Source organism: Lissotriton helveticus, chromosome 11 (assembly GCF_964261635.1).
Source record: "Lissotriton helveticus chromosome 11, aLisHel1.1, whole genome shotgun sequence".
NCBI classification, from domain to species: Eukaryota; Metazoa; Chordata; class Amphibia; order Caudata; family Salamandridae; genus Lissotriton; species Lissotriton helveticus.
The window spans coordinates 61,676,314-61,692,212 of record NC_136072.1 but is presented as its reverse complement, the minus strand read 5'-3'; the positions used below and the strand labels follow the sequence as shown (position 1 = coordinate 61,692,212).

General features: G+C 44.8%; 1 protein-coding gene across 1 annotated transcript in view; it reads right to left on the bottom strand.

Annotated features, from left to right (window-relative positions):
* LOC144790699 (cytochrome P450 2J2-like) overlaps positions 1-15,899 on the bottom strand; it is a 205,153-nt gene that overhangs the window by 111,465 nt on the left and 77,789 nt on the right. Inside the window, exon 3 of the mRNA XM_078665422.1 lies at positions 14,978-15,127. Within this exon, the coding sequence (XP_078521548.1) occupies positions 14,978-15,127 (150 nt within the window). The remainder of the gene's footprint in view (positions 1-14,977; positions 15,128-15,899) is intronic.

The following is a 15,899-nucleotide window of genomic DNA, read 5'->3' as shown; positions in this document are numbered from 1 at the left end:
TCTCAGTAGCAAGCCTGAGATGAGGGAGTTGAATATGTAGATTGGAGAAAGAAGGGTGAAATGTTAAACATGACTAAGGGACACAGAATGACTACGTTATTATGATGGTGGTTCTTGTCATATCTAAAAACCAAGTGTAACTAGGAAGGAACTAATGTTCCTTCTTATTGATCATTTTGATTCTATTGGATTTGGGGGTGTAGGTGGTCACGCTTGTGAGTGTGTAATCATATTCGTTTATTTTAGGCTCACAAAGAGCTTCACAGTGGTTATTTCTAGCCCTGTGCAGGTGCCATGTTGATGATATGTTGGGGGTAGTTCCCTTCTCTTGGATTGCCTTACAAAGACATATCTTGTTTGTCAAAACCTGTTATGGTACTACAATTACGGCGGATCCTGAAGAATTGGCCAAACTGGCGGTTATCTCGGAGGGCCCTGGGGTGGTGGCTATTATATAGTAGGAAGCTAATGCAATCAGTTGTTTTTTTGTATGTTTTGGTAATGAGGCGCCCCTAGTCGATGGTGATAATCAAATTCAGAAAAGGAAGCGCCTTGTTCAAGATAGTTTTGGTAAAGCAAAGATAAGGATTTCGGGCCCGATTCACAGAATGAATTTAAGACTCAACGAATTGTTTTTTATTACCTGTACATATTTTAATTGGTGCGTTTTATAGTACTGTCTTCTCTGAGGCGAGATTACTTCCCTCCACAGCGCCGCTCTATCCAGGCGCAGGGAAGCTTTGCACTTTACTCGGCCGCCATCTTCCATTGGAAAGGCTGGCCGAGAGCTCTGCGCCCCTCCCACCCTCCTCCCATCCCGCCCAAAGCATGAATAAAAACAACACCACCGCCCGTCCGCGCAGCGGGCGGGCGCAGCGGGCGCGCCAGCGGCGCGCCGAAGGCGCGCCAAAGGCAAGCCCGTCTGCGCCCGTCCGCGCCGGGACCGGGCCTAGGGCCATAACCCATGCCCCTCGCCCCTCCTACACCCGTAACGCACTCCTGGAGATGTGTCCTTCCCACGCCCCGTCGTGCACCAAACTCGATGTTTCCCTTATGCAGCCGGCAGCACGTAGACAATGTTCACACTGCAATATTCCGTTAGCATTCATCAACCCAACCTTGGATGTTAAGCCCTTCACTACCGAGGTTGATACGTATTACTCTATGGCACTCATTAATGCTCGTTCCCTGGGCAAACATTGCCAAGATATAGCTGACCTCATTAGTGACTTTAATCTAGATATACTCTATATCACAGAGACATGGTCCGATGAGGCATCCGCCCCTGACTATGTCACGGCAGTCCCCCCAGGTTATAATGCCTACCGACAGGACAGACCTATAGGAAAAGGAGGAGGGATAGCCATAATAGTGAGAGAACATTTCAAAGTCCGCTGCTCGCCAATTCCTATCAACTCATGCGAAGCCATGCTTTTTGACATAAAACTGTCCCCCACCTATAATTTTAAGGGAACACTGATTTATAGACCCCCGGGGACAAGATCTGCGTTCCTCGCAAATCTTAGCAATATCACTGAGTCTATAGCATCAGAAGACTCTACCACGATGATGGGAGATTTCAATTTCTACTTAGAGCTTCTCAGTGATAGGGACACAACAACCCTTGTATCTGACCTAGATATAATGGGCCTTAGACAACTGGTAACAACACCCACCCATCAGGCAGGCCATACGCTGGACGGTATTTTTACGAATGTGGAAGGACTGTGTGTCACTTCAGTCCTCCCTATGACCTGGACAGACCACTCAGTCATCTTTAGCAGACTAACCATCAAAAGTCCACACAGAACTAAAGCGGCCCCTGTGAAAAAGGGCACGTTCAAAGCATGGAAGGACATTAATCCCTACGACCTAACGCTGCTTCTCAATACTACAACTCCAGAATTATCCACTGACCCTACCACCGCAACCAACCAATTCCAAAAATGGTTGGGTGAAGCTACGACTCAGCTGGCCCCCACCAAATCAATATCTAACAATGGAAACATGCCCAAATCTCAGTGGTATACGGCAGAACTAAAAATTCAAAAACAATTAACCAGAAATAGGGAAAGACACTGGCGAAGAACTTATGACAGTGAAAACAAGGAAAAATATAAGAAAGCTTTGGCTACCTATAAAACCATGATAATAGCAGCAAAAAAAGATTTTTTCACACGCCACATAGAAACTGCTAGAAATTCTAGCAAACAGCTATATCACATTGCCAAAACCCTCGCTGGCAATGCCCCGGATCTTAACCCACCCTCATCGCAAATACTATGTGATGCTTTATCGGAGTTCTTTTTTGCAAAAGTCAACGACATCTATCAAGCCTTTAACTTAGACCAGGCTAGTAGTAGTGTCACCACCCCCATGATTACTCCCAAAACCACTATGACCTGCTTTAGCCCCCTTACCACTGACCAAACCAAGGGCATAGTAACAACGATTAAAGCTGGATCAGCCCTGGATCCATGCCCGACCTCCGTACTCGCCATGGTACCAGATACAGTAATTCCAATTATTACCATGGTCTGTAATACAATTCTGGCATCCGGATCTTACCCCAATTCACTAAAAAACACTCTGATCAAGCCTCTGCTTAAGAAGCCTGGTTTAGATAAAGGGGAACTAAAAAACTACCGCCCTATAGCAAGTCTCCCTTTTCTAGCCAAGGTTATAGAAAAGGCTATGAACCAGCAGCTATCAGCCTACATTGAAAACAACAACCTGCTAGATGACACGCAGTTCGGTTTCCGCAAACATCATGGAACAGAAACTGCTCTCATCAAAGCAGCCGATGACATAAGAGTCCTCCGCGATCAGGGAGGAACTGCTTTGCTGGTTCTCCTAGACTTGTCAGCTGCTTTCGACACGGTTGACCATAAGATTTTGGTCGACCGTGTTGAGAGGATGGGCATTACGCTCACGGCTAGGGATTTAATTGCTTCCTTCCTGACTAACAGAACTCAGGCGGTCACAGTGGGCCCTTTCCAGTCAGCTGACTTGTCGTTACCGTGTGGGGTACCACAAGGCTCATCCCTAAGTCCGACACTGTTTAATATATATGTGTCGGACCTTGCTAGTGTCATCAAAGCACATGGGATGGGCCTAACCTCATACGCTGACGACACTCAGTTGGTGCTGGCTATAAAGGGCGGTGGACAGAGGGTGGCAGAGAGATTCCAAAGCGGGATGATGGCTATCGGTGAGTGGATGGCAAAGAATTGCCTAAAGCTTAACTCCGATAAAACGGAGGTGGTCATCTTTGGTAATCTCTCCCCAGCTTGGTCGGCAACTTGGTGGCCATCGGCCTTGGGCACACCTCCCAGCCCTACGGTCAAAGTCAGAAACCTAGGGGTTACTTTCGATGACCAGCTTAACTTTATGGCTCACGCAAAAAAGGTGGCAGCTAACGCCCATTTCAAGCTTAGAATGGTAAGAAAAATTACACCTTATCTACCAGACTCAGCAGCAAAAACCTTAGTCACCTCCCTAGTGCTTTCATCGCTAGACTACTGCAACGGTCTGCTGCTCAATGCTCAGAGCAGAGTTACCAAGAAACTACAGACCGTGCAGAATGCGGCCGTTCGCGTTCTTTCAAAAAAACCTAAGTTTGCACCTATCTCGGACACGCTCAAAAGCTACCATTGGCTGTCCATTCACAACAGGGTAAAATTTAAATCTCTGTGCACAGTATATAAGTCTCTACAGGATCAAGGACCTCGATTCCTCAAAAACCAATTGATTCCCTACAACCCATCCAGAACTCTCAGATCCACATCTCTCAACCAATTAGTGGTCCAACGAAGTCGAACAGTGTCCTGGGGCGACCGCTGTTTTTCAATCGCGGCCCCTAGACTTTGGAACACTCTACCTAACCATATAAAAACAAGCCCCACACTTCTCCAGTTTAGAAAAAACCTGAAAACATGGTTATTCAATCAGTGATCCATATTTCCGCACTTCCTGTTCATGGTGAGACATTAATGCACTTTTTAGCGCCGAGACGCCCAAGGGTAATTGTACGCGCTCTATAAATGCCATTAATAAATAAATAAAATAAATAAATAAATCCTAAACTTACTACTATTTTGGTATTCACAGAATGCACTTACTACTTTTGGTATTCACAGATTGAACTTACTACTTTTGGTATTCAGAGAAGTTAGGATTTTGTCTTAAGTTTGTCTTAAGACAAACTTAAGACAGACTTAAGAGAGACTTAAGACAAAATCCTAACTTCTGTGAATACCAAAAGTAGTAAGTTCATTCTGTGAATACCAAAAGTAGTAAGTGCATTCTGTGAATACCAAAATAGTAGTAAGTTTAGGATTGAGTCTTAAGTTCATTCTGTGAATCGGGCCCTAAGAGATTTGAGGGCGCTAGGGGACGCGCACGCAAGATGGCCTCACCTGGGTGAGGCACTCGCAGCCCAGGACTAATGTCCATAAATATCCTGCCCAAATATACAAGATCGCCCGGCGATGAGCCGGCGAGACTGTCATGTGTGCTGGGGGCTGGCTGGGAAACATACAAACATTTCACGACCAGAAAGCAACAAGAACCGTCACGGTGGAGAGACTGCAGACTACACGGTCACTGCAGGGCTATATGCAAGAAGCTCCCCCGTGCAAAGGACGGGCGAGCAAGCTGCTGCGGGCCATCACCGCGGCTGATAAGGTGAGAGGTGCGGGGCAGCATAGAAAGCAGCTTGGCGGCAGACACCCTGCAGAGGGAGAGTGCCCGGGGCAGAGGAGAGACTGTGAACTGGCCGCTGCAAGACGACATCGAGGACCGCAAATCACTAGATGAGAGCGAGGTCACAGCTCCCCAGTGGCAGAGGACCCGGCATAGCTGAACAGCCAAGTCGGTGACTGCAATCGGCGACTGCAAGCTGGGCAGAGGGGGCGGTGGTGTACTCTTGTGGCACCAGGCCCCACTCGCGGTGATTGGAGAGCCATAGGCAAATGGCCAAACCACCTGCCACCTGGAGCGCCGATATAAAGAACATGACGGCAGGCGCGCCGAGAGGAAGAATGGAAGCGACAGTCACAGAAAGCCCCGCTACACTGGAAAGGGGCATTGCAAGGAGGTCATTCCTCCATTAAGGGAGTATGAGTTTGCGTGCAGCAGACTTGCAAGCATATTGAGTATCACCCACGCTAAAATGACAGACCCCAGGATGGGGAAGAATACAGAACTGCAAACACGCCTAAATAAACCCCACCTACTAGAACATTCGAGTGGAGCAACAGAGGAGTAGCCTGCGGAAAAGGAGGGTGCTACACTCATACTGGGACTGGGTAGGAACTGCGCTCTCCGGCTCCTGGGACTCAGTGGGGGGATGCATAAGCGACTACGTGGGCCCTCGGATTGGGGTGTGAACTTCTGTTGGAGCGTGGAGCACTGGCAGACATCAACACTAATTACAGAGGAGAGGGCCCAGAATGGGCGGAGCAGAGGGTAAACAATCGAAGTTGTCCTTTGAGCTGCGGAAGGTGGGGAGATCCCAATCTAGGGAAACAGATGGTGAGATGGCGGAGCCTCTCCTTACCAACCCTGACTCTGCAGTGGACTACTTGAAGGCCCTTCGACTGACCATGAAACAGAGCCTAACGTCCATAGAGACCAAGATGGACTCAGTGTGTACGCAGGTAGACTTCCTCACCCAAAAACTGAAAAATCATGATAACAGGCTGCAAGAAGCAGAGCACAGAGTTTCAGAGCTAGAGGACACATCAGATGGCAGGAGGTAGCAACTATCACAAAGGGAACGTCTTCTGAAATTCATTGCATCGAAGTATGCATGTTCCCGTCGCAACAATGTGCGCATCATGGAGGCGCCAGAGAGCATGAATACAGGGTGGCTAGAGGACTATGTTGAGAAAATGTTGCTTACTCTATTTGGTGCTGAGAGAGAAAAAAACAGATTGAATTTGAAGGAAATGGCATTTTAATTTATCCAGATTTTACAATGGCGGTGCAGGAGGCTAGGAAAAAGTTTGTGCCAGTTAACAGGAAATTACGACAGGCACAAGTAGATTATGCAATGTTATACCCGGCGCGCCAATGAATCACCACCAGGAAAAGCAATACTTCTACACTGTCAGTAGGTGGAAGATTATCTGAACTGAGCCGGACGCGGATCGGCCGGCAGAGGCACTGGAAACTCGTCTAGACTCTCACCATCACTGCTTTCAGAAGTGGGACAGAGGTGTTCTCTGTGAGAGGTCGGGGGAGAAGATCCGCAGCCCTTTGCGGGAAGCTTGGCTGCTATACAGCCTAGAAGCCCGCAACCGGAAGTGAGGAGAAAAACAGAAATTACTCACAATAGACTGCACCAGGCCAGACCCAACATGAGACATTTATCATATGCCATATGGATGTATTGAGGAGGTACTAATGAGACTATACCTGGACACCCCCCTCCCGTGAAGTGGATGGGGGTTGGATGCTGTGCCCTACTGGGAAAAACACCCCTGACAGGAGAGCCCTACTAGATCATCTGTGAACTTTCTTTATCTCCTTATTTCCTTTTCTCTTACTTATTTCTAAAGTTAGAATCACAAGTAGTATCTTAGTACTCGTGGGCACCATGGTTTCTTTTTCTGCCTCTATACAAACTCTGCATTACCTCATAAAAGGGGCTTTCTATTGGAGCAGACGCCTGGGAAGTGTTTGGTGAAATGATAACACTGCATTGTTTTGATGTGTTAGATCCAGGGTGCCTGCAGGGGGAGCAGCCCCAGAGATTTGATATTCTTTCATTAGAGGCACTAGTTTTTTGGGAGGGAGGGAATTCAGTCCTCAACAAGTTGGGGTTGTCGTTGTGTGAGGGGGAGGGAGGGGAGATGCATCTTTTCAATTGTGTCGTACAGGGTGTCGGTCGGAAACTAATACATGTCTGACTGGTTATGACCTCCAGGGGGGATGCCCATCATTAGATAGCGGTTTACGCCAAGTACTCAACTCATGGCGGGCAAGCAACAGATCACCAGCCTAAACCTTCTAACCTGGAATATTCGGGAATCGGGGAACCCGCGTAAGTGCAGACAAATCCTGGCCTACCAGGATAGGCATAATATCCACATAGCCATGCTACAGGGACCGCATTTGGGTTCAGAACAAAGCTAGTATTTGCATCTTGGTGGGTGAAATATAGATGTTTCTCTACATACTCCACATATGCTGGAGGCACAGTGATACTGATTAAAAAATGTACACCATATGTGGCAATGCGGTCATTGCAAGACACACAAGGGCGCTTCAGTATTATGTGGGGTACCAGCTACATACTCCGTCACCCTGGTATGCTGTTACTCTCCGAATGTAGATGACCATTCCTTTTTAAATATCCTCTGGGGCAAGGTGTTAGACATAGGATCCACCTATGTTATATGGGGGGAGACTTCAACACACCACTGGAACCTCACGGAGACAGATCCAACCCCCAGCCCTACCACTATATGGGCTCGCAAAGACAGATACAACATACAGTTACGACCACCATCTCCTGGATGCATGGTGGCATCCCCATCTCAATCGGAGGAGGGCATTCACTACTCTGCAGTACCTTCAACATGGTCCCAGCTTGACTATTGGATTGTCTCCAGAGGGCTGGGAACCTGGGTGGTGCAAAGCAAGCCCAACACCTAGTTCGCACTTTCTCGGACCACTCCCCGGTGAGGCTCACACTGGTACCCCAGTGGACTGCATGCAACGCGCCGCTTGGCGGCTTAACCCAACAGCGTTACTAGGCACTTCTTCAAGGTAGAGGTGGAGCAAGAGATACAAGACTTTTTTTTAAAGGAATGCCCAATCGGTCCCCCGTGTAGCCACAGTATGGGAAGCGTTTATGGTCACCATATGGGCATATGTATTGCAAAAGGAGGAGTGTTGTGAGATATAAGAAACACCATCACCCGCCTGCAAAGGGAGCTCGTTGACTTCCCCACAGAGTGACACAAATCTCTCTTAGAGATAAACTGAGTACAGGAAGACAGCAGAGACAAATGCCTATTTTGCGGCAAGTACTTCCAAGTTCACAGAAATGGAGAAGTGGAAAGACCGGGGAAAGGATTAGCTGAGCAAAATTGTCACCCTCGCTTTTCTAAATATAGAGATACAAGATGCAAAAGACACCATTCATAAGGACAGAGCAAATATTTTACACACCTTCACCAATTATTATTCTGATCTCTAGACATCAAGGGGGGAACAGCCCATTTCAGTAGGAACATGCTTAGAAGATGTAGCACTGGGATGGCTAGGGGAGGCACAAAGGGAATTCCTCTCTGCCGAATTGAGGAGGAGGAGATTAAAGCAGCGGTGATGCAGTTGCGTTTTGGCAGAGCCCTAGGCTTGGACGGCCTCCCGGCTGATTTTTACAAAGCTTATATCGAATACTTGGCACCAATACTTAAACAGGTATATGCTCAGGCTAGGGAGGAGGGTGTCCTCCCCATGACTATGAGGAAGGCTACAATTGTCTCACTGTTAAAACCGGGGAAACCAGGTATTAAATGTGAGTCGTACAGACCGCTTTCCCTAATAAATTGTGATGTCAAAATCTCAGGTAAGGTGCCTGCCAACAGGCTGATTCTCCTTATGAGCTCTCTGGTCCTGCCTGACTAGGTGGGGTTTATTCCTGAGCGATCGACCTCGCACAACTTGTGAACTCTCTTCTCGTTGCTGCAGAATGTAGACCCAGACATATAGGCGATGGCAGTCATTTTAGATGCCACAAAAGCATTTGACTCAGTGGAACGAGGGTACTTACTGGGTGTATTGGAACGCATGGGAATACCACTTGACTTCCTTTAATGGAGAAAGCTGCTGTACCAACAGCCGCAAGTGAAGGTTCTGATTAATGGAGAATGGTTATCCCCATTTACAGTGTTGCGGGGCACGAGACAAGGGTGCTCGCTCTCACCCCTGCTCTTTGCACTGGCGGTGGAGCCACTTGCTGCTAAGCTATGCCAACATCATCGAGAACACACAATCTGCTATCCCACTATGCAGATGATATCACACTTTATGTGCATAATCCATGAATCAGTCTTTACCCCATATTGCATGAATTTACTGCGTTTGGAGTGATCTCCGGAAATTAAAGTCAATTGGATAAAAGACTGCAACTCATGCTCTAGACTACCCTATCAAATGGTGTCAGGCGGAGGTAAAATATTTGGGGATAATAATCACTAGGGACAGGACAGATCATATACGAACCAATTATGGTAGAGCCTTAGCCTCCCTGACAGAAATGATAATGCATTGGATTACATTGCCTCTTTTAATTGCAGGACGAATCTCGCTAATTAAAATGGTGATATTGCCTAAATTGTTTTACCTCTTCCTCAGCCTACCATATAACACGGGCCTGCATTTTTTTTAAAACACTCCAAGCCCAGATGACCAGATTGGCATGGGGAAACAACTTGGACCCAAATGAGACATGCTAAGGCGACCATTTTCACAGGGAGGCTTTGAAGCTCCATGAAATTGTATTATTTATGTGCTCAGACACACTTTGCGGCATACTGGTTCCACCCTCCCCCTTATATGCCACAGTTAGCCATTGAGCAGGGGTATATTGATACTATCCCATTAGCGGGATTTATTGCACATAAACCTATATTATGTTAACCATATTTGTATAGCGCATTATTTCCCTGAGGCATCTAAGCGCTGTAGTGTATAAACTGCGAGTGTCAGCCTAGGGCTGTCATAAGAGTTATCTGGATTTTAATAACCTGGGGCTAGATGTAGGTAATTTAGATTTACTGATTCGAAAATACCGAAGTTTACCGATTCGGTACTTCCGAATCGGTAAAAGCAATGTAGGTAATTAATGATTCGGTATTTACCGAATCGGTAATTACCGATTTGGTATTTGCCATTCAGTCCTATGGGCCTGGAGGCCCATAGGAATGAATGTCAATTACCGAATCGGTAATTACCAATTCGGTAACATTTGAAAAAAGTCAAGGGGTAATAGCCTACATACATCTAGCCCCTGGTCTTTACAGCCCTCCTGAAAGAAATGAGACTAGATGCATTTTTTATGCAAAGAGGAAGTGTATTCCATATTTTGGATGCTTCCAGCAAAATGCTCTTTCCACCCCATCTTACCTTTTTGAATCTAGGTTGTACCAATAGGTTAGCAGTGGCTGAACGAAGCTTTCTAATATGAACATACCGTTTAAGACTTTGATTCAAGAAGTCAGGACCGAGATTATGAACTGCCCTATAGGTTAAACACAGCATCTTAAAGGTTATTCTTTGATTAACAGGAAGCCAGTGCAGATCTTTCAGGTTTTGGGCAACTGAGCAGAACTTGGGGATTTTTAGTAAAAGCCTAGCAGCTGCGTTTTGCAGAACCTGAACTTTGTTTAGGTTATACTTATGGGTGGTCAGAAGCAGACTGTTTCAATATTCTATTTTAGACAGAATTAGTGAGGTAACTAATGTTTTTTGTAGGTTGGCAGGTATGAAAGGCAGAACTTTTAACATTATTCTAAGGGTGTTAAATGTGAAGGAAGTTTATTTACATGATCTGTAAGGTCAAGGTTGCTGTTAATAATCACACCCAGCACCCTTTCCACTGGGAGGAAAATTGGGCCCATAGTAGTTGGTCAGGCTGAAGGACCCCCAAAAATGTGATTTTGGTCCAAACAGTAGGACCTCTGTTTTTTCTGAGTTCAGTTTGAGGCAATATTTATCCATCCAATCGTGGACAGCTATCATGCAGTTCTGAAATCTGTTTCCAGTATTATCATAATTTTGCCCTATGGAGACAGCAATTTGAGTATCGTCAGCATAGGATGTGAGTGAAAATACAAAATTTCTTATCAGATCTGCTAAAGGGGAAACATAAATGATAAAAAGATTGGGGCTCAGCGAAGATCCCTGTGGGACGCAAGATGGCAGGGAGAACGAGTGAGAAGTATAGTTCTCTAACTTCACTACTTGCTCCCGATCCACTGAGTAGGATGTTAGTAAGTTCCATGCCTGACCTGTGATTCCGCAGGAATTTAGGCGACTTAATAGTAATTTATGATTGACAGTGTCAAAAGCTGCCGAGAGATCTAGCAGGATCTGGGCTGCCCCTTTTCCTTGATCTAGGGCTTGTTTGATCTCTTCGGTTGCCTTGAGCAATGCTGTCTCCGTAGTGTGGCCCGTCCGGAACCCAAATTGTGTTCTATCTAGAAGTTTGTTGGTCTTGATGAAAGAAACCAATGGTTCATTCTGAACTGTTTCCGCTATTTTGGCTGGTAGTTGGAGACGGGAAATTGGCCGATAGTGGCACTGGTCTTTATGATCAAGAGAAGCTTTTTTGAGGAGAGAGATCACACCTGCCTTTTTTCCAGATCTTTGGGAAAGTGCCAGTTTCGCACATACTTTGATAAATAGGTGTTAATTTAGATGCAATGATTTCTGCTGCTAGTTTAGTTATATTTGGCGGGCATGGATCATCTGGTGAGCCTAAGGTAGCAGAGTTTAATAGGTTTATGATATACTCTGTTGGTGGAGGAGGTGATTGCTCTCGATAGCGGGTGTCAACGTAGTGCATAATTTACCATCTGAGAATTTATTAATGATTGATTGTCCTAAAGGCAGAGACCTAAAGGCAGAGACTCGGATCCCACCACAGTGGAATGTACCACCACGGCTTGGTGAGGTATCGCTGGCAGATTGGCAATACCCATGCTATATTCACCCAAATTACACCTCTCACAGTATCCAGATCTTGAGGTGACACAGGAGATGGGCTGTCATAGAATGTTGCCCAAAGTCAAAGTACACACCTGGGAAGACCTACATATAAATGGGAATTTCAAAAGCAGAGAACAATTCTTCCAAGGCGACAAATCTACGCCAGTGGAGTTCTCTCTACATGTAAGGCTCCGCCATATTGTAGTGCACCTCCCCGGCACATGTGGTTTCCCATCTCTATCGCCACACTCAGGCTTCCTTAATGGATGCCCCTACTGACATAAAAAAAAGGTTGGAGGTGGTCTTGGGTGAACCCCTTTCGAATAAGCAATGGGAGTATAGCTATAACCACAGGGGGAACTTATCTGCTACTAGCCGCTTGCGAATTACACATTATAAATTCCTTTACTACATGTATTACACACCGGCTAGACCGCAGAGACACCAGATGCGTGAGGATAGCAAATACGACAGATGTGTACAAATGAACGCAGACTTCTTGCACTTGGCCTTGGGACTGTGAACCCAGAAAGACATACTGGTGGCAGGTACTGGGGGCGCTTGGGGTGATTATAGAGGCTCCGCTACCAGTATCACCAGTAATAGCATTGCTGGGATACACTGTGGAAATTGATGCGGCACATAGGAAAGCAGGGCACCCAAATTCAAAATCTGGCTCCAAGACCTCATAATATGGCAAGAGCAATCCATGATATATGCAGAACGTCTTCCGCTTGCCTCTAGACCAAAAGATATATGGGACCCCTTAAGAGAATATTTGCTGAACCACTCACCATAACTCCCCTGGCTGGGGGAATGAGAGATTAGAACAAAGGGGAAAGATACAATTACCAATGTTGGGGAGAGCCGGGAGTGACCTTATGAGACAGTGAGGGCGCATGTACAAAGGACTACAAGACCCGAGAGGGGGAGATTGTATGAAACAGAAGAGAGAATGGAAGGGAGAAGAACAGAGGGCATGCATGAACTGATTTGATTGTTGATGTGTCATAACTCCTTATAAAGGTACAATATCATAGACTTTGCCATGTACGACTACTGAAATACACCTGATGTTATAGATGCATTTAAACTTGTTTGTATCTGAACATTTACTAAAAAGGTTTAAGAGAATTATTCAATTCTGGGAAGCTCTCGGAAGTGGTTGATTTGCCCTGCCATAGTATAAGGCTATACAGCAATGCCACAGCAGGATATTGCTTGCATACGGGTTATCACTACAGGGAATAAATTCCTTCTCAAAATGGGACATATAGAGGAAGGCCCGACTGGGCGCAAAGGTTCTTCCCATGGAAGTATCTTGAGTTTGGAGGTGCAAAGTACCCTCCAACTGGAAGAAGTTCTCTTTGAGGGCAATGGTGACACATTCAGTAATAAAGTGCACCAGCGTAGGAGATGACTAGGATTCAGATCTCATAGTTTCCTTGATGACCTTGAAGGTTGCATTCAGGGGACTATTAGTGTAAAGAACCTCTCTGTCTAGGGTGACCAGTAAGTCTATGTTGCTGACATTGTGGCTTCCTTAATCAGATTAAAAACAGCTTTAGTGTCTTTAATAAAGGACAGAGTTTTTTCCACTAAAGGTTGGAGAAAGCAATTACATACATTTAGATAATGGTTTGAAAAGAGCACCAATCCCTGACACTATGGGTCTCCCAGGTGGTGGAAGGATGGCCTTATGTGTCTTGGAAAGCACATAGAAGTATGGTATCTTGGCTGAATGTTAATCAGAAAGTCAGCTTCATTTTTAGCCACCTAGCCCAGTATCTGATGCTCATGCCCTAATAAGCAGATTTTAGCAATGAATTTGTTTGTGGAATCATATTTAATAGGCCCATAGTACCTACGATCAACGAGTTGTCGAAGACACTCATTTCTGTATTCTGATGTGGGGAGAATGACATTCGCTCCCCTTTTGTAAGATGGTTGAATAGTGATGGATGGGTCATCTGAGAGAGACTTGACAGCTGAGAGCTCATCTGTAGACATGTTGAAAAATTGCATTTTAACCCTAGGGTCCTCAACAGCTTTACAGACAGTTTGTTAAAATTTGAGGATCTCATTGGGAACTCGGCTTGCTTCAACCAGGAATCTCCTTTCCTTTCTGGGGCAGGTCTGCCATCAGGTTCTAGTCTCAAGAAGGGCTTCACAATGGTTATTTCTGGTCCTTTTCTGAGCCATGTTGATATGTTGAGGGTAGTTCCTTTCTCTCAGATTATATGTCAATGACATAGATTGACAAAATCTGTAATATGAAGAAACTAGAAACTAGGACAACTTGATTGGACTTTCTTACTTTTTTCGGTGCACCACTATAGTTATGAATTTGTGTTCGTGGTATAGCAGAGGTATCAGGAAGAGGCAGATACTGATAGAGTGTGCACCACACATAACTTCAAGTACAGGAGGGAGGTGCAAGTTGTTCTGCATGCCGATTTGTATAACTAATACCCACCTTTTGAACACTTATGATTGCCCACTGGTTCCTGTTCTAGCTTTTTTTGAATAATGTTTATGCATGGCATTTCATGGGAACCCCTAGAAGTACCAAACACCAATCTTCTTGGAGGCCACCTTCCCTGCAGAACTCTATATACCTCTTCTATACCAGCTGACTCATCCTCACGGAAAATGTTGGCTTAGACAAACATCAGGCAAACCACAGTGAATATCCCCCATACATTTTTATATTTTTGTTTTAATTTCACAGTCCAGTTGAACATCAGAGCTTCTTTAAATGCCCATTTTTTGTATATCTTTCTCTTGCATTTAATTCTAAGGTATGCAGAAAATCCAGCAAACCATAGATATTACATTAAAATGTATAGACTGCCCATTCTTCCAACAAAGATTCATGAGGTTTGAATCTCTAGCAGAAGTTATTAATTTCTTTAGCAAAATTGTTTTACTATTGATTGAAAAATTACACATTTTTTTCAAAAACAGTTTAATAAGTGCCCACAATTGCATTCATAGTAAAGTAACATAAATGTTTAGTCTGGTCCACAGGGTAAAATCATTGGAAATATCTCAACCAATTTGCATCAATATGTATGAGAGGAAAAGTATGGCATACGTGAGTGTGGCATACATTGCACCTAAAATCCTTTTACTTTAATATGTTTATTAGGTATACCTTAATTCATTTATTCATCAATTTGCTAATGAAGGTAAAAATAAGTATATCTATGAATAAATTCCCTTATGGACACACAACACAGCCGTTACTTACCTTTCTCTGAATTGAAATATTCCAAAAGTTGCTGGGACACCTCCCTGATCTGGACTTCAAGGCTCTTTTTGCCAAGTCCCAAATTTCTCATGGTTGTCATCCCAAAGCGCCTCTGCTGCTTCCAGGTGTGGCCATTGGAAAACAAAATACCTGCATCAAAGACAACAAATAGAGCTTAGGCATTGTTGGTTACAAGTTAATTTTACTATTCAGGTTAATGTCACCATAATAATTTTTTGCCACATGTGCAAATGAGCCTGCTGTGTTGCGGGATGGCTCTTTCATTGCAAAATTTTGTTACAGTTGGCAATGGATCTGTGCATAGTCAAGGCCACGTGGCAACCAATAAAATATGTACACAAATGAGACATCAGTTCTCCAGTGACTAGAAGCAATAAAGGATCTTGTGTAGGTATTTACATGTGCATAGTTTTCTAAGTAAAGGTGATCTGTTGATGAGTGTTTTGATGTGTGTGTGTTTAGAGGGGTTTCTGTGTTGGTTGATATGCTTGTGCATGTCTGTGTGTGTGTGTCTATGTATGGGGATATCTGTGTTGATACATGTATGTGATTGTGAATAGGAATGGGCATTTTGCATCCTACATAGACACACACACACACACAAAATCAGATTGACATGTGTGGCATGACTTTTATATGTATTTATAATGTTGCATAAGACACAGGTTGTAATGGCGCTTGGTACGCACAGGGGTGTAAACACATGTCCTTTATTCACCCAACTGGCTTGTGGCCACAGGGACAGAAATACAGCTGTCCACTTTTTATTCTGTCAATCAATTCCCATTCACCCTCATAACATTCCAGTATCTAAGAATACACATTGATAGATTCCATGGCATGACACAATATTACTAAGCAATAATTAGAACCAACTGCACAACCCCGCCTTTTCTTTTTT